The sequence below is a fragment of the Prunus persica genome, chromosome G6, assembly GCF_000346465.2.
Source record: "Prunus persica cultivar Lovell chromosome G6, Prunus_persica_NCBIv2, whole genome shotgun sequence".
In the NCBI taxonomy this organism is placed as follows: Eukaryota; Viridiplantae; Streptophyta; class Magnoliopsida; order Rosales; family Rosaceae; genus Prunus; species Prunus persica.
In genome coordinates this window covers 483,088-501,692 of record NC_034014.1, presented here as the reverse complement: position 1 = coordinate 501,692, position 18,605 = coordinate 483,088, and the positions used below count along the sequence as shown (strand labels likewise).

General features: G+C 36.3%; 4 protein-coding genes across 4 annotated transcripts; 3 read left to right on the top strand and 1 right to left on the bottom strand.

The window, feature by feature from the left end:
- On the top strand, positions 1,307–4,940 carry LOC18774378 (IQ domain-containing protein IQM2). The gene is made up of 8 exons (XM_007206602.2): positions 1,307–1,478; positions 2,292–2,843; positions 2,939–3,053; positions 3,137–3,202; positions 3,288–3,467; positions 3,552–3,791; positions 3,917–4,018; positions 4,128–4,940. Exons 2-8 carry the CDS (start codon positions 2,335–2,337, stop codon positions 4,938–4,940), a joined length of 2,025 nt encoding a protein of 674 aa, XP_007206664.1. The 5' UTR covers positions 1,307–1,478; positions 2,292–2,334.
- Positions 5,423–9,078, top strand: LOC18773579 (protochlorophyllide-dependent translocon component 52, chloroplastic). Its single transcript, XM_007208405.2, has 7 exons — positions 5,423–6,106; positions 6,361–6,548; positions 6,853–6,938; positions 7,044–7,228; positions 7,366–7,554; positions 7,994–8,181; positions 8,659–9,078. Exons 1-7 carry the CDS (start codon positions 5,588–5,590, stop codon positions 8,912–8,914), a joined length of 1,611 nt encoding a protein of 536 aa, XP_007208467.1. The 5' UTR covers positions 5,423–5,587; the 3' UTR covers positions 8,915–9,078.
- On the top strand, positions 10,136–12,364 carry LOC18775344. Its single transcript, XM_020567470.1, has one exon. The coding sequence runs from the start codon at positions 10,486–10,488 to the stop codon at positions 12,136–12,138; it is 1,653 nt and encodes a 550-aa protein (XP_020423059.1). The 5' UTR covers positions 10,136–10,485; the 3' UTR covers positions 12,139–12,364.
- LOC18772032 (probable cytokinin riboside 5'-monophosphate phosphoribohydrolase LOGL1) lies at positions 12,955–16,283 on the bottom strand. Its single transcript, XM_007207808.2, has 7 exons — positions 15,992–16,283; positions 15,723–15,820; positions 15,532–15,562; positions 15,314–15,413; positions 15,044–15,114; positions 13,390–13,533; positions 12,955–13,239 (listed from the first exon to the last, which is right to left on the bottom strand). Exons 1-7 carry the CDS (start codon positions 16,085–16,087, stop codon positions 13,156–13,158), a joined length of 624 nt encoding a protein of 207 aa, XP_007207870.1. The 5' UTR covers positions 16,088–16,283; the 3' UTR covers positions 12,955–13,155.

Here is an 18,605-nt window from a genome sequence, read left to right as displayed (position 1 = left end):
GCGTGCAAGTAATTAAAATTCCAGATTAACTTAACCAATTGTTTATTTAACCTGGAAAACATCAATATGATATGACCTGCAAGACCTTTATGAAAATAATTACTAATTAATTACTATAGTACGAAACACAATTATGTCGGAGGACTACGTTACGCGTAAATATACCAACACTTGTTCAAATTATGATCAAGTCAAAAGGAAAATGCTATTAAATACCAACACTATTGCTGTCGCAATGTCTTCAAAAGTACCTATCACTTTAATATCAAATTATTTACTATTCATAGAATGACAATATTAACAGTATCAACAACTTATTTAAGTCATATCGATATTATGGAAGTAAATATCTCAGTTTTCAATCATAAGGCGTCACGTGAATAAGAAGAATATCTTAAATAGGAATATTAATTGAGTCCATTTATTTAGCAAATTAATTGACACTAAAAATAAGGATATTATATGAAATATTATCTTTATTTAAAAAGATAATATCACCAATTAAGATATTGTCCTAATTTGGAGATATTATTATCAATTAGTGATTTGATCCAATCTCTTCAATTTGGGGAAAGAATATATTAGAGATTATTCTTTGAAAAACCCTAGATGCCTAGAGCCCTATAAATACATGGCTACATACAACACACGAGGTAATTCAAAGCTCAATTTCAAAATCCTACAACAATTCCAGTTTGATTTTACAGGAATCGAGAAGAAGAGAAAAGGAAGTTCTAGAGACGAAAGATCTTCAAGCTAATATTATCCCGTGAGAATATTTGCACAAACAAATATAATGAGGTTATTTGTTACCATTTGATAGCATTTCCAACAAGATAATGTTAGAGAACAAAATCATCTGAACACAATTTACACTTTTAGTTTTCATTTTATGTGATGGTACTCGAAACGTTCTGGTTATAAAAAATAAGAAGTGGTTATATTATTTGTTATTTTTTATTTTAGTAATTATAATTTAAAAAGGGTGTAGTGATTCTCTAGTATAATCATATTGTAAGGAATTTTGAGTACATGCGCCTACTCGGTCAAGTATGAAAATTATTATTTGTATATGAACTCCTACAATTTCTTAGAAGGAGGGGAGAAAATAAAAATAAAAATACCAAATTTTTGTATTAGTTTTAGAACTTTCAAATTTCGGCTCTTTTCCCCGTAAAACCCCCAAGACCACGTGGTTGGAAAATGGACTCTCTCTCTCTCTGTGTCAACTCTCTCTCACTTCGATGTCCTATATATAAGCATGAGAAAGGTCGAGTTTGAAAAGCACAGGAGCTTTGTACAGCAAGGAGAAAAGAGAGAACTAACTCTTCTTTTTATTTCTCTTGTATTATTATCCAACCCTCTCAAACAAATCCAACTTCTCCATCACTCACCATTCAAATTCGGAACTTTCTTTTCTATTAATACACAATAATCCATTTCTGCTCTTTCGTTGGCTCGCAAATCCTCCTTTTAAGGTAAGAATTCCCCTTTCATTATATAAATGATTTCCTTTTTGCTCTTCTTTTTATTCTTGTAGTTTGTTTGTTTGGTGTTTGGTCTGTGAGGAGGCACAAATGGTAAAAGTTGGTTTTTTATAATGCTCTTCTGATGAACTGGGTGTTGTGGGTTTTGATCTTAATCTCATGTGAATGTGCTTGTTTTCCAGTGATTTTTGTTTGAATTTTAGCTCTCGGGTAATGGGTTTTGTGGATCCCTGCTCTTTGTTTAATGGGCTTGTATGCCGGGTTTGATCCAAGATGGTTAATAAATTAATCATTTTATGTGGAAATGGTATCAAAATGGAATGGAATCCTCTGTTGAGTGATGTTTGTTTGTCCTTTTTCTTAGAAACTAAGAATTTTTGGTAATGGTTTCTTTAGATTTATGGTCTTTTTCAATGGGTTCTATATCAGTATAAAATGAGACCATTCTTGGCGATAGGACTATACTGTTTATATCTTACCTTAACTTGTTTACATTGGTAGATTTTACCATATAGACAATGAGTGCTATTAGAAGAAAATGGATTTCATGGGCTTTCATTGATTGAAAACAGTTGCAGCTGCATCCGGATGTATACCTGATATTCTTGTAGGTTTTATAGATCTAAGTTGTTTTCATAGTAGGATTGTCTGATGATGGATTCTTATTCATGTTTGGGATAATTCAACTGCATGTTTACATTGATAAAAGCTGGATTTAGTACCTTCTGTGATGCTTTTCTGTTATACAAGGCATTGCCAGATATGGAATATTCACTGAATCTCATTCTTTCTCTTTTTTCTCAGGAGTCCGAAATCTCTGGGTTGATAGAACCCTCTCTGTTGTCAAATGGGAATTTCCTTTTCCTGCCCATTTGCTGAGCACACCGATTTGGAAAGTGGGTTAGAATCAATAATTGTAAAGTCCATCAGCTTTGGGGATGATGAAGTGAAAACTCCTGTTAGATCAGTCAGTTTCAAAAGTGGTGATACAGAACCCACAATAATGAAATCTTTAGGCTCTGGAAAGATGACACTAGAAACTTCTGTTAGCTTTAAAGGGAACGAGTTAGAGAAAATGGTACTGGTTAAGGTTCCTTCATTAGAAAAGAGCATGAGCACTGCTTCACTCAGTCCCCTTATCAAAGAAATGAACATTGCACCAATCAGCCCCATTAGCAAAGAGATGAACTTTCAATCCCCAAGATCAGATAGTTCGCTGGGGATGATCCAACCCTTGCAATTTCCACATCCCGCCAGCCCCAAACACATGGCCGCAATTAAATTGCAAAAAGTATACAAAAGCTTCCGAACCAGACGAAAGCTAGCAGATTGTGCAGTTCTTGTTGAACAGAGCTGGTATGTATTTCATTGTCATGTGCTAATCTTGTCAATTTGTGCAAAAAATTTATGTGTTTCTGTCTTATTTAATTCAAAATTTTGTAATAATATAGGTGGAAGCTTTTAGATTTCGCTGAGCTCAAGCGGAGTTCTATATCATTCTTTGAAATTGAGAAACATGAAACTGCCATCTCACGTTGGTCTAGAGCAAGGACCAGAGCTGCGAAGGTAACTTTTTAACAGATTGGTATGCTTGACTTTAAGTTTTTTGTAATTTGTTCAGAAAATTAAGCATGTCTTGGTCACTGCAGGTTGGAAAAGGTCTATCAAAGAATGAAAAAGCACAAAAACTTGCTCTGCAGCACTGGCTTGAAGCAGTAAGTTGATTGCATTTGAGTGTCTTTTTTCCTTTTCTTTTATGTTTTATGAGCCATTGCTGATCTCAATTCTTTATTATTACAGATTGACCCAAGGCATCGGTATGGACATAATCTACACTTTTATTACGTTAAATGGCTCCATTGTCAGAGTAGAGAGCCCTTCTTCTACTGGCTAGATATTGGAGAAGGGAAGGAAGTAAATCTTGTTGAAAAATGCCCTCGATCAAAACTTCAACAGCAGTGTATCAAGTATCTCGGACCGGTGAGCCTTTATGTCCTTATTGATAATCCTTCGATCTGTTTTTTCTTCCATTTCATTTGCTGATAATTATTCTGCTTAATATAGATGGAAAGAATGGCCTACGAAGTTGTTGTGGAGGATGGAAAATTCTTCTACAAGCAATCAGGGCAGGTCCTCCATACAACTGAAGAATTCAATGATGCCAAATGGATTTTTGTCCTTAGTGCTTCTAGAACCTTATATGTTGGCAAGAAAAAGAAGGGGACATTTCAGCATTCAAGTTTTTTGGCTGGAGGAGCCACATCTGCTGCAGGGAGATTAGTTGTTGAACATGGCATCATTAAGGTATGGATATAATACAAAAAAAACTTGTAAAATCTTCTTCCTCGTTCCATACGTACCATTGTTTTGATGCTTATCTTTAGATATTGCCGTTGTATCTAACAGTGGTTTCTTGTGACTTTCTACAGGCAGTTTGGCCTCACAGTGGTCATTATCGCCCTACAGAAGAAAATTTCAGAGACTTTGTCTCATTCCTCGAAGAGAACAAGTTGGATCTCACAGATGTTAAGGTATGTAGAAAAATAGAACTTATATTCTTTTGCGATGATTTGATATACTTCAAGAGAAAATAAGTGGAAACATTTTTACTGAAGAATCCCACTTTTCTGTTGTATTCAGTTAAGTCCGGTTGAGGAGGAAGAGGAAGGTTCACTTAGCAAGAAAAGAAGCAGTGCTCATATTAGATGCAACTCATCTGAAGGGGACTTCATCGAAAGTGAATGTGAGTTAAAGACCAAAGAAACCATTGTTGAAGACTTGACTCGCGACGAGACTGATTCAATGGTACAAGCTGCTGCTGCAATGGATTCTCATATGTCAAGCCGGCTCTGCAGTGTTAGTAGAAAATTGTCTAATCTGGCAATACCAAACAGGGAAAGATTTTTCGTGACGAGTGAAACTCAACCTGCTGCTTCAAGTTGCAGTAGTATACCTGTAGAATCTCCAGTGGATGGTTATGAAACAGCAGAAGAAAATCTCTCATCAGAGCAAGATTACATGGTTCCAAAGAAGAACTTGTTTGAAGAAAACCATGAAGAGACTGAGGAAGAAAACATTCCTCAAGAATCAATTCTCAAGAGGATTAACTCACACAAAGGAATGAAATCATTTCAACTGGGAAAGCAGTTGTCATGCAAATGGACAACAGGAGCTGGACCTCGCATTGGTTGTGTGAGGGACTATCCCTCAGAGCTCCAGTTTCGAGCTTTGGAGCATGTCAGCTTGTCCCCAAGAAGCGCAGCCCGTTCGAGATCATACTTCTCTCCTCAGATCACTAGCAGTTTGAGTCCAAGGGTGCTCACGCCGACAAAATGTGGCGGGGAGATGGAAGCAATCATAAGCTCGCCGGCACTTGAGAGACTGAAATCTAGAACTCAGTCCTCCCCACTTTTTACAGGAAGTAGAGCAAGCGCAATTGCTAATGTCTCATGACTGAAAATAGATTTCTTTATTTATTATTCTTTTTCTTTTTATCAATACTAATTTATTCTTTTGTGTGAATAGAAAAGATGATATAAGAATTCTTTGTCATTCTTTTCCTACACAAATCATGTATACAGTTTTTTCATTAGTTCATCTTGTAAAAGAAGGAGATGACAAATTGTAGGATTTTGGTGGGTTCGATGCCCTTTTAATACAAAAGAAGGTTCAAATTTTTTCTTTTTCCTTAGTTGTATTTTGGTGGGTTTGATGCCGTTTTAAATTGTGTTGCAGTTTATGGACGCGAAAAGATGCCATCCTTCTACAATAAATTATACAAAAGAACTAAAAAGGGCAAAGAAAAACCATACACGCAAAACATTTTATGGTTGGGTTGGGCATGCCTCAAATAGCAAACTAAACATTACTGTGATGGTGATTACTAACCACCTGTCACTCGTGAAGCCATTCATTCACGCACACTGATTACTAACATCTTTTGACATGTTATCCACTCCATCAAAGATCACATAAATAGGCAAAATGGCCATCTCAAATCAGAGCCTCAAGTTTTTTACTGAATTTGAAGTTCAAGCTTCACACTTTGAGCCTCAAGTTTTTACCTTGCAGGACTATCTCCCATTTCCTTTGTGGCAGCCATGGAAGCTCTGAAAATTTCATCTATTCCTTCACTCCAAATTCCGTCTAAATTTGACAAAGCGCAATCCAAGAAACTCACTTCTTTCTGTTTTAATTCAATACCCAGTTCATCTTTCTCATTAGTTCAAAGAAACATATCAACATTCAAGATTTTCACCACCACATCATCTTCTGTTTCAACTGAGCCTGCAAACCCACCTGAACTAGAGGTTGAAAATCGCACCCAACAAGAGAAATTTGATTGGTATGCCCAATGGTACCCATTGATGCCAGTTTGTGATCTTGACAAGAGGGTGCCACATGCAAAGAAAGTTTTGGGTATTGATGTGGTGGTGTGGTGGGACAGAAATGAGAGTGCTTGGAAGGTGTTTGATGATTCTTGTCCTCACAGATTGGCTCCATTGTCTGAAGGGAGAATTGATCAGTGGGGGAGGCTGCAGTGTGTTTATCATGGCTGGTGTTTTAATGGCTCTGGTGACTGCAAGTTCATCCCTCAAGCACCTGCTGATGGCCCTCCGGTAAAAAACCCTTGAATGAAAAATTTTCATGCAAGTAGCAGATTGATAGTTTTGCTCACCTTCATACAAGTTAACTAGACTTCTAGAAGATGTCATATAATACCATAGTTTTGCATAATTCTAATGAACTTAAACAGAACAGTCATATTGTTCATTCAAGTTTGCAGAAGTGGTTTTATAAGAATAAAGTATGCAGTGCATGAATTATTTCTTTGACAAGATAACAGGGTTGACCCTTCTAGCATACTATGCAGATTCACACATCCAAGAAAGCATGTGTAGCTGCTTATCCAAGTACTGTGCAGAATGGCATTGTGTGGTTTTGGCCAAATTCCGATCCTCAATACAAAGATGTTCTTGCGGAGAAAAAACCTCCCTACATACCAGAACTAGATGATCCATCGTATTCTGGTTTAATGGGAAATAGAGAGATTCCTTACGGGTATGTAAAGATATATCTGGTTTAATGGGAAATAGAGAGATTCCTTACGGGTATGTAAAGATATATCTTTCAACCACTTTCTGATATAAAACTATTTTCTACTCAGGGAAAGGGATAATCCTCTTTTATAAGTAACCTTGTGAATCTGTATCCTGGTCTCATTTCCTCTTTCACGTCAAATAACTTTTAGGTGTATCCATATGTAAACATTTTCATATAACAGAATATGCAATTATTCTAGCTATATCAGACAGATCCAGAAGATATGCTATAACTTTGCTTGATTTCTTACTTGCAATTCCAGGTATGAGGTCTTGATTGAAAATCTCATGGACCCTGCTCATGTTCCATATGCACATTATGGAATAATGCGAACGAATCAACCCAAAGGCAGATACATTTTTGTGTATCATTTTCATTTTTATTGAATTCAGTACGTTAATTTTTCGTTGTAACATGGTAGGTTCAGATGACTTACACTTCATTAATTTACAGAGAAGGCCGATAGAGAAGGGGGCAGACCATTGGAATTGAGTGTTCAGAAGTTAGACATAAATGGTTTCATTGCAAAGCAGGAGTGGGGTCGCAGTAAATTTCTGCCACCATGTGTGTTCTACGCTTCTCCCCTTGATCCGGTTGACCAAGGTAATGGTGCTGCATCATCGGCTGGAACCAAAAAGGTAGTACAATATGTTGATTTACTTCTTGATTTTATATAAAGCTGACTGTTGCAGCTATACTTTCCGTTATTTTTGTTCATACCCTTTAGCTTTATATTCCTTTGTGCATCTATTTATGTGTATGCTGATTTGTGTAGGTGTCATCAGCCCAGCGGAGAGCTCTTCTAATTTTTATCTGCATTCCGGTTAGTCCAGGTAATAGCAGATTGATATGGACCTTCCCAAGAAACTTTGGCGTTTGGATTGATAAGATTGTTCCACGATGGATGTTTCATGTTGGACAAAACCTGATTTTGGACTCAGATTTATATCTTCTTCATGTCGAGGTGAGTTCTAACTCTCTGTTGTATGAAATGAAGTTTAGGAATTATCTTGCATCTCACTTGCTGAATATGCATGACATCACTTTTTCAGTTGACAAAGACCATGGTCTGGCCTTTTCTCGCAAAACTTTAAACTTGTTGCTAGATGGGCAATGAATGAGAAAACCTGGCAATTGTCAAGTGGATCTATTTTACCTGAGCAGCACTCAATATTAGCTTGAACTTCAGAAAGACTAATTCTCTTTAAAACTTTTATGAGCTTGACCTATTCCCCCCCCAACCCAAACACACACCCCGAAAGTAATGCTTTTGGTATCAAGTTTTAGAAACAATAAGAGAAACACCCTATGGAGTTACTATGTGCAACCACATGATCATGGAAATAGTCTAAGGTCAATATTTTATTGCATGTGGTCTCGTATGACTCGAGTTCTTCCTACAGGAACGTAAGATAATGGATGCTGGCCCCAACCAGTGGCAGAAAGCATGTTTTGTGCCTACAAAGTCGGATGCCCTTGTGGTTGGTTTCAGAAAATGGTTAATCAAGTATGCTGGTGGTCAGGTAGATTGGAGAGGCAAGTTCAGTGGGGCTCTTCCCCCCACTCCCCCAAGAGAACAGTTGTTGGACAGGTAACTTACATACAACTATGAAGGAGGATTCGAACTTCCGTTGTTTACTTCTTAGTTTCAGAAAATTGGAACCATTTAACTCCTTGCCTGTCAAATTTTGATAGCAGATCCTTACAGAGGTCTTGGAAATGCTAAAAATTGGTGGTGTTGCGATAATGTTAACTCTATTAAAGTAGTGAAAGCTTATGTGGAAACAACTTTTCTATTAGTTGACAAGTTTTACAAGCTGAACCAGCTAAAATACTTTGAAATCAATCTCTTTCAGTTTATTCTTGGCATTTTCAGGTAATCAAATGATATTGGAATTTCTGGAACATTGATTAAAAATTTGCCGTTTGTCTTGCCATTTTGCCACATGCATTGTTGGACACAAGCATTTGTTTTATTTGGTTGTGTTGGGATCCTTAGAACTAACTTGGAGTGTGTTAAAAGTCATATAGTTGAATGATAAGGGAGTTTTTTGCACAACCTTCTCAGGTACTGGTCCCATGTGGTGAGCTGCAGCAGTTGCAGTGCAGCACACAAAGGTCTGAGGGTGCTGGAAGTTGTGTTGCAGGTCGTCTCTTTTTCTTTAGTTGGAATTGTTGCTGCAACCAAGCAGGCTGCGTTATCAGTGGCTGCAAGAACTACGCTAGTTGCAATGGCTATACTATCCTTTGCAGCTTCAAAATGGTTGGCTCACTTTATCTACAAACAGTTTCACTTCCACGACTACAACCATGCTCTTCGCTGAGATTTAAGTTCACTCACTGTTCAGATATAATGAAAACATTAAACACCCAATGGTGTAATGTAACTATGATATACATGTCAAGGTTTCATAACTATGATATACATTAATATAAGTTTGTAAAATAAAAGGAGTGTCATGTGAAGATTATTTCTTTGCATTAGAAATTGAAAGAAAGGGTGCGGAGAGGAAGAGGTAGTTGTGTTCGTCTCTAGCTCAGAAGCATGAGAAAAATTTAGTCGCAAAGTGACGAGAGAGATAGAGAGAGTGAGTAAGAACCCGTTTCATACAAGTTTTTGTCCAGCACCACAGTTCCTTAATGTTAACACGTAACATAGATGCTCTGTATGTACCAAAACAAATTTGCCACCATCCTCATCTTGATAATTATTAACATCACAAATTGACAGTAACCCATTATTTTTGTTGACGTGAGTCTCCTAATTAATTAAGGAGATTTACTTCCTTTATTAATTAAGGGATTTTCTTTCCTATTTTTTATATAAGTGATAAATCATTGTACAATTAAGAGATATTTTCTTAATTTTTTACTATATCTAATTCCTTGTAAAACCTTCATATGTAAACTCCTATATATACCTCATTATGGAGAAGAATAAAGAAAAACCCAAAGTATTCAAACCATATTCATATTTTAGCAGTTTTTACCTCCACATCAAACGATCCCTTAATGGCTTTTACTACATTGTTTTTACCTCCACATTGTCTGAAAAAAAAAATTTTAAAACCTAACACAACAAAAATTAACTCTAAAAAAATTATTGGCTTCTTCGCTCCTCCTCAAAGCAAATGGTCAAATTCCAAAACATAGAAAATTAAAAGAATTTCATAAAAAGATAAAGATAAATGAAATTGACAAGTGTCAAAATTCCATTTATTTTGGAAGGAGCTCATCGTCAATTTTAAGGAGCCAAATCTTTAGCAAAAATTAACACAAAAACATATTAATACAAACAAAATTGGATTTACATCCACCCCATTAGAACAAAAACATTATCTACATCAAAGATATAAAGGATATATAAAAATGAATTTACAACCCTGAATTTACATCTCCCTACGCTCCTATTGGCTTTTATCACATTGTTTGTACAACCACCAAATCCACTTGTTCAAATTAGGCCCAAATAGTATAGTTTGGGCTCTAACAAATTTTGATTTACTGACGAGTGATGTGGCATTGCAAGCAGTCCAAGTGACAATTTCACAAAGAGTCAAAGACAATCCACCCAACCAAAAGCTCCCTGTCGCTTGTAGCAGAAGCTCTTCCACACTTGATATTAACATACAAACCACCGTCCTCGAAACTAAAGTAAACAGACCAGTAAAACCCAAGTCATATTTCCTTCCACGAGCCTCTCTCAGCAGATCTCCATCAACCAACCCTCCACAGCTCCAGTTTCACATCTCATGTAAGTAAATTTCTGTACTTTCCCATTCATTTCCACTCAAGTTCCTTCATTTTCTTCTACTTTCTCTCAGTACCCACCAAAATTTAGTTCATGCACTCCAAGATCTGATTGGTTTTACTACCTGGGTTTTCTTCAAAACTCATGAAAGAATCAAATCCGGCCACTGAGCCCATTGGGCAAAACCTGATAAAGCTCATAAGCAATCTCTGCTTCTCAGTGTTTGTGTTCTCAGTGCTTATAATCACTGTGATTGCCATCACCTACCAACCCCCAGATCCATGGCTGGAGTCAGCTCCAGCCTTAACAAAACTCTTCACTGAGTCTGAGAATGCCACTTTCAAGAATGACAATTCTATTCTCAAGACTGGTGAGGATTTACTTGCCCCTGCCGTGCCTCCGGCTTCGGAGGACCGCATCACCGAGGCGGTGATTGAGAAATCAGAAGCCAATATCACCAACTCCACCCCATCCCAATTGAATTGTGAGGATTTGGAGAGAGTGAATTGCTCGGACCCTCGAGCTTTGATTGCGGTGGAGAGGTTTAATTTGAGGCTCTTTAAGTCCATTGTGTTCTTGGAGTATCAGACCCCGGTTAATGGGTCGAAACCGGACGAGTGTGATGTGTTGTGGAGGTTTAGGAACAAGAAGGAGAAGTCTTGGAGGAAGTATAGGGATTTTAGGAGGTTTAAGCTTGGATTTGGAGTGAAGTGTACCTATAAGGTGGTCCATGCCGGAGGGTGGCATTCGGGTATTAATGCTCGAAGGCCGAGGAGGATTAGTAATAGCACTAGGGGTGCTAAAATAGCCCCATCAGTTCGTGACGAACAGATTAATGATACAATCCCAAGCTTGGGATCGGATACGAATTTTAGGAAGGGTAAGTACTTGTACTATTCACGTGGAGGGGATTATTGCAAAGGAATGAACCAATACCAATGGAGTTTCTTGTGTGGTTTAGGTGAGGCTATGTTTTTGAACAGGACATTTGTGATGGATTTGAGTGTATGCTTGGCGGCGAGTTATACTCCGAGTAATAAAGATAAGGAAGGGAAAGATTTTCGATATTACTTTGATTTTGAGCATCTTAAGGAGAGTGCCTCAATTGTGGAGGAGGGTGAATTTTTGAGGGATTGGAAGAAGTGGGATCGGAGCCATAAGAGGAAAGTGCCAGTTAAGAAGGTTGCGAGCCATAAGATCACACCAATGCAACTCAAGAAAGAAAAGAGCACGGTTATATGGAGGCAGTTTGACGGTCCGGAGCCAGAAAATTACTGGTACAGGGTGTGTGAAGGACAAGCTGCTAAGTACGTACAGAGGCCATGGCACGCTCTTTGGAAATCAAAGAGATTGATGAATATTGTTACAGAGATCAGCGGGCGAATGGACTGGGATTTTGATGCTGTTCATGTTGTGCGAGGAGAGAAGGCACAAAATAAGGACCTTTGGCCTCATTTGGATTATGATACATCCCCTGACATGCTTCTTGAGAAGGTAAAGAGGATGGTTCAGCCTTGGAGGAATCTGTATATAGCCACTAATGAACCGTTCTACAATTACTTTGATAAACTGAGGTCTCAGTACAAGGTTCATTTGCTTGATGATTACAAAGAACTGTGGAGTAATGCAAGTGAGTGGTACAATGAGACTAGGATTTTAAACGATGGACGACCAGTTGAGTTTGACGGGTACATGAGGGTTGAAGTGGATACTGAGGTCCTTTACAGGGCGAAGACGCGTGTGGAAACGTTCTATAATTTAACTGGAGATTGCAAGGATGGAATCAACACATGCTGACCAGGTTGGAGAGATCTCTAGTTGCTTATTTCATATTTTGATTCACTTTTCTGAGTGATACTGTTGAATTCAGGTCAGGCTTATCGTTGTATTTGCTTGTTCTTTTATTTTATTGATGGTTGGAAATTCAAAGCCTATATTGTACTATAGATTCAACTCATTTTGACATCCACATCAATTTATCTCTTACAAGCTCTAGTAGAATGTCCATCTTCCCGAATATAAATTACCTGCCATTATCTTTTCTCTTTGCATTTTCCTTCACACGTGACACAATTATCTGCGCATGAGTCGAGGCCTAAGTGGATACAACACATTTACATTTCTCTGGAACTGCAGAGAATGAGTTGTGCGCCTCTCATATGACACTTATCTTTGAACTTTTTGCGTTGGTATTACTCAGGAAATGCCTAGTATAGATTTATAATGCTCTGCTTTCTCGTCAAATACCGTATCATTCCTGAAAGTCATCATTGGCGACTAGTTTTGCAAAATGCTTAAACAGTTGGTAGTTTGATGCGTATGATTTGTTTGATGCATATGGACTGAATCAAGCTGTAAATGCATCAATCTATTAGCAATGAATCATTTAATCCCTTAACCACATGCACATGGAGAGTTTTCTAGAGGGGAATATCTTGAAAGGCAGCAGATGCACTTTGATTTTGCGTGTGTACCGGAAAACTGAAGTTGTAAAATTGCTCTTTTCCCTTGCTCAAACATTGTTTATCAAGTTTGAAAACCAGAAACACTTTGTTTATGCAGACACAGCTTTCCTTTTCGCCCTCTCTTTGTTGTATACTTGCATTCAGAAAGTTGTAAATAGAGATATACCATGAGGGAAAGGAAATAGTCTTATATCAATTACATTCACAATCATAATTGGTATGCCGAATCCATATATTGCTTAATCCTGAAAGGCAAATTTGACCATAGAAATATATGATTAATTCGACCCTTGCTTTTCATCTAAAACACTTCATTTTTCAAGTCAGTCTTAATTAGTTCATTAGTGCATCAAGCCCTTTTATGATTTGCATGGTTTTCTTCCACATTCCAGCTTTGGGTTGGTGCCACTTGATTATGCAAAGGTATGTATTCCTGCAGGGGAAAAATTTTAAAAAAAACCAATGAAATGCCTTTTAGTATAAAAAAAAATGATGAAACCAAGATAATTTAACAAGTACAAAACAGGGCAGTTTTGATATGGAAGGAATAGTATAAAAGTAGAGTATATACGTATATCAGTACCTCCATCCTCTGTATCAGCTCTTGAGCAGTTTTTGCAGATATGACAATGTTCCTTGCAGATAAATTAATAAATCCTTCTTCCACGCCTTTGTCAAACAGACGAAGCAAGCAATCATAATACCCATCAATATTTAAGAGACCCACCTGATTTTGCAACCAAAATATGTGGTAGTGGTTAATGTGTTGATGTCCTTTTTTTGGAAAATTGGTTAACATGTTAACGTCATAATTTACAATCCTAAAATGTTATAAATTTGGAAAAAGGTCAATAGTCATTTTCATTTGCCATGACTTACTCACTAAGTTATGCTACAGTGAAGCACCTATGTGCGAGGTTATGGATGATTTCTGACTATTAATTCATAAAACAGAATCTCATAAACAATTAGAAATCACCCACGTACGTGACCTTATCAACATCTTTTACTTGTCCCATAATTTGTGTAAGAATGATTTTTTTTGGGTGGAAAGTGCAAGAATGGTTATGAAATGATTTTCGCTATGACAGTAGTAATAACGAATTTAGAAGGGGAAGAGTAAGCCTCAATTATGGGCCTATAAATGGTTGCCAAGTCTTATTCAGGGCCATCCATATCATATACCGTGGATGCATGATGGCTATCAAGTTAGAAGCCCGATCTGACTTATAACCAAATACAGCCAAGTAGTTGGTGCTCAATTTGGATGGCTTAATTAAAAAGTTTGAAAGCTCACGCTCTAGAGGAATTTGCTTTAGAATGTACTCAATGTTTCCGCTGGGTTTAGGATGACCCTTTTTCTAATGGTTTCAAATGCAAGTTAATATACCCAAAATAGTTTGAATTTAATTCACTTCCAACTGGAAGTTATCACATAATAAAAACCATGAAGAAGGAAACCAAATTAGAAAATCATGAAATTAGTGCGGTTTGTGATGACTGTACGTATTTAAAGTTTATCTAAAGACTCGGGTCGAGAATCTTATATTTTTCTTGTCTCGTAAGAAAGTAGAAAATAATTTTTTATTTTTTATTTTTTATAAAGAAAAATCTTCTTAAATACTTCAAAAGCATATAAAGCAGTAAAAAAACGAAAGGCATACAATACACACATCTGGATAAAAATAAAACTTTATCACGCGTATAATAGCTGCGATTCAACCTTTTATTAGGTGCAATCCCATGAACATCAAAATGAAGTGAAATATTGATTAAATGAAATCTAGGTCAAAGTTCATTTTTATTAGTTTGTTTTTATTACACATAAAACAATAAGAGCACTCTAATAAAAACGTCATCATTCACTCATTTTATGCGTATGGTAAAGGATCTTATGGTCTTGTTATAATCATTCTGATGTGGAAAATTTGTTTAATTGATTGAGTCATTATCGAAGGTCATGATCTAAATTGACTAAACAATAATATCATTAAGGATCCCTATGGTCTAGGGTTATACTCGAGCAATTAATTATATGCTAAGACCTACAGTTCTTGCTAGGGTATAGCTGGTGAACCCCAACAAATACTGAAAACTTTTAATAGACAGATTGAAATGTTTCAAGGAAACATGCATTTTATAAATAATTGTTGAACTTACATGCGCATGCATCTTGTTCTTTTACATGCAGATAACAAGAAGAGAGAAAAAAAAAAAAAACAGAGTAATGAGCTTACTGGTTTGTCATGGATTCCAAGCTGAGACCATGTTATCATCTCAAGCAACTCTTCCATGGTTCCATATCCACCTTCATATATATATATATATATATGGATGGATTATCCAAAAGCCCAGTTAATTAAGAAGGATCAAAATGCATGATATATAGTATAGTATATACATGCAGAAAAACTAAACTATATCAGCAATGTTTACATAAAACTCTTATATACATTAATTGTAACTTTAATTTAGTTTTTTAGAGTTGAAATATTAATTATATATACCAGGAAGTGCAATGAAAGCATCGGCTTGACGAGCCATCTCAGCCTTCCTTTCATGCATATCCGATACAATCAACACTTCTCCTATTGAATTGCCTGATATCTAATCAAATCAATCACTGAATTTTAATTACTTCATTAATTAGCGTATATTAATATAGTTAATTAGCAATACACAACAGAATTAAGGTTAGAAGAAGGAGAGGGTGTATGGGTAGTACCTCAAGTGGAACAAGGGCTGTTGGGATAACTCTATAGCAAAAACCAAATTATTAATTAGTAAGATTAATCACTTAATTAATCAAAGATTCGTCCTACGTACCTATAGCATTAGCATATAATTAAAGAAGTAAGGATTGAGGTTTATTAATTATATACTTGATCTGGGACTCATTGAATTAATTAGTCTTACCCAAGAACATGACATCCACCATCATAAACTGTTTGTGAAACCAACCCCATCAGGCCTACACTTCCTCCTCCATACACCAAATCCATCTTCCTCTCCACCTGATCAAACTTAATTTCATTAATTACCCTTGCTAATTGCAATCAAAACCCGGCCTCAAGTTATATCAATAACAAACAACTAAGACCAATTCATTTTAACCAGTGTGTGTATATATATACTTGTGTCTTTGAGAGAGAGAGAGAGAGAGAGAGAGAGAGTAGCAAAATTACCAGTTGAGTCCCAAGTTGAAGAGCTGCATCACTGAATATCTTTCTATGGCCTGAATTACTTCCACAGAAGACACACACCCTTTTGAACTTACCCATTAATTATAATATACTAGTTTCTTCTTTCTAACTAAAGCTAGCTGTAGAGTTTCTTCACCTCCGATGGATATGGGATGCAAACAAGTTGGTTGATCACTACAATATATTCTTTTTGCTGAATAAGTCGCAGGCCCTCTAACAAGTCTATCGATCTCTCTCCACACACACATATATAGACACAAATATGTATAATATATACTAATTAAAAGTCTAATAAATAATTTAGAAATTGTACCGGTGGTACTGACACGTGAGAGGTGATGTTAACTGATATGGGCCCTGTACATGAAAATAATGCAAGTGTTATTCACTTTTCAGTCAAACAAGATTCTGCCTTTCTTTCTTTCTTTGTATTCTATATCTCATTTGTGTTGGTGGGTGCGCCAATAAGATATACTCTCCTCCCTCTCACCCTCCTTTCCCTAAAATATTTAATATATATATATATATATAGAGAGAGAGAGAGAGAGAGAGAGAGAGAGAGAGAGAGAGAGAGAGAGAGAGGATCATTCATTCATCTCCTCTACTTCTTGGACTTGGAAAACTCCTAAAGCTAAGCTAAGGACCTAAGCTAAGCTAGCACTTTTGTATTTTGGGTGCATATTGGTCCCTTGGCAGAGATCTATTCAGTTGAGTGGCTATAAAACCATAATGATGACCTCCTAATATTATATATAATACCCTTTTAGTTGTGCATCCTATATTCATAGCAAAAGTTGGGGAAATTCTCAGCTAGCTCCTACAAGCTGCATGCACTTTTACCACATTCAACTCCTAATTATAAGCATATGTCATGTCTGGCTAATATTTTAGGATTTATTATGATCACGCTTCAATCCTGTCCTATTGGACAATCTTCATAATGGTTCTTGATCCCATAAGTATATATGTGCGGTTACTAGAGAGAGAGAGAGAGAGACTCGCGTGAGACATTGTATATTGATATTTGAGTAGTTTCTTCTCTGTGCATGACTTTTGTTCTTTAAACAACGTGCTGAGAACTTATTTTTACCCAATTTTCTTTAGTGTTGATTTGATTTATTAACATGGTTGATTCTTTAGGGTGTAAAATCACTCTTTAGAGATTAAATTTTAGGTTGTAATCTCATATTACATTAATTGTATAAACTCTAAGGGGTTATTTTATTGTATTCTAAATAAATAATTATGTTAATAAGTTTGTCTGAAGACAAATAAGCAAAATTGAGATTGTCTCGACTCTTCCGTTCTATAAAAATTAAAGTAACAGATGTTTGAAAAATATCATTTTATATTTAGTTATCCAGATATTTTATCTTATTCAAACGAGAGTGATATGAAAGTAAAATTTGAACTCTTTTTGGCCTAGACAAGTTCCATTACTCAGAAATAGAACATTACAAAAGACTTGAACAGAACATTAACTTGAACTCTTTGATGTAAATGTGAGGTTGAAAACTATAGCACACTCCCACATATAGCTCCCTAGATTGAAAGACTAACTATCAATATTTTAGCATATTCGATCAATTCAATGATGCAGACATCACCATCCATGATTTAATTAAGATAGGCATGATTAAATCAAAATGGGGTTCAAGGTTCAAGCGTGCATCATAGATGATGATGATATGCAGTCACCTTGGGGCCCACCACGGGTTAATTGAAATAGATCTCATGCTTTAGTATGATGCCTGAGCCTGACTAATCATGTTAAGTGCCTTTGGGCTTTGGCAGGTTACCTATAAAGAAATAAAAAATAATGAAATGGTAGGAACCACAAGGCACCCAAAAGTATAATATAAGAAAAAGAAAATATAGTGTCTAGATTGACCTTTTCTTAGGCGCATTGCTTTGTAAATAATCATGATTTTGGAACCAGTAAAAGTTAATAAATAGTGAGGAAAAAACAAACCCGATTTTGAAAACGGTCACCATTAAATTTACCAGACACACAATAAAAACAAGCTAAACGGGACAATGAACTTGTTGGTGAAATGTCTCTCTGGTTTGTCACTGTTCCATTTAATTATGAAGCCATTGCTGACTTTTTGGCTTTTAAAATCCTTGATAATAATCTGCTACAGATTGACAAAAAGTCTGCATCTTAGTTTTTCCATCTGTGCCATGCCAGTGCCATCATGGGAAAATTTCATTGAGTCAGCAGTAAAAAGCAAGCAAAAAAGACAAGGGTCAATCTTCCTGCTTATGTACAAGATCTCATCATTATGTATTTAAACCAAATTATTGATGTAATGAGTGTAGTAGGCATTAATTATTCTGTCTTATGCATCCCTGAGTTCAAAACAGTTTGATTAACAACTGCAGCCCCACATGAATGCATACATATGAGAGACCATTTGAACCAAAATGATAAACATGTCACGACCCAATATGTCATGCTTTTACAGGACAAAAACAGTAAAATCAATTAACTAAGCACCATTTGCATTCTAAACATGATTTCAACTCTCAAGTGTTCAAATCATCATTGTCAACAATGTATTGGAAATAAGATGACGTACCATAGCAATATATG

What these genes read in the sequence shown, in the direction of transcription:
- LOC18775344 (XM_020567470.1), top strand. Translation starts at nt 10,486, where the DNA reads ATGAAAGAATCAAATCCGGCCACTGAGCCCATTGGGCAAAACCTGATA.
- LOC18774378 (XM_007206602.2), top strand. Translation starts at nt 2,335, where the DNA reads ATGGGAATTTCCTTTTCCTGCCCATTTGCTGAGCACACCGATTTGGAA. An exon ending in TTGAACATGGCATCATTAAG is followed by an intron (nt 3,792 to 3,916) that starts GTATGGATATAA and finishes GACTTTCTACAG; the next exon opens with GCAGTTTGGCCTCACAGTGG. An exon ending in TGGATCTCACAGATGTTAAG is followed by an intron (nt 4,019 to 4,127) that starts GTATGTAGAAAA and finishes TGTTGTATTCAG; the next exon opens with TTAAGTCCGGTTGAGGAGGA.
- LOC18773579 (XM_007208405.2), top strand. Translation starts at nt 5,588, where the DNA reads ATGGAAGCTCTGAAAATTTCATCTATTCCTTCACTCCAAATTCCGTCT. An exon ending in TATATCTTCTTCATGTCGAG is followed by an intron (nt 7,555 to 7,993) that starts GTGAGTTCTAAC and finishes TTCTTCCTACAG; the next exon opens with GAACGTAAGATAATGGATGC. An exon ending in AGAGAACAGTTGTTGGACAG is followed by an intron (nt 8,182 to 8,658) that starts GTAACTTACATA and finishes CAACCTTCTCAG; the next exon opens with GTACTGGTCCCATGTGGTGA.
- LOC18772032 (XM_007207808.2), bottom strand. Translation starts at nt 16,087, where the DNA reads ATGGGTAAGTTCAAAAGGGTGTGTGTCTTCTGTGGAAGTAATTCAGGC. An exon ending in GGTGGATGTCATGTTCTTGG is followed by an intron (nt 15,563 to 15,722) that starts GTAAGACTAATT and finishes TTTTTGCTATAG; the next exon opens with AGTTATCCCAACAGCCCTTG. An exon ending in AGCTGATACAGAGGATGGAG is followed by an intron (nt 13,240 to 13,389) that starts GTACTGATATAC and finishes TTTCCCCTGCAG; the next exon opens with GAATACATACCTTTGCATAA.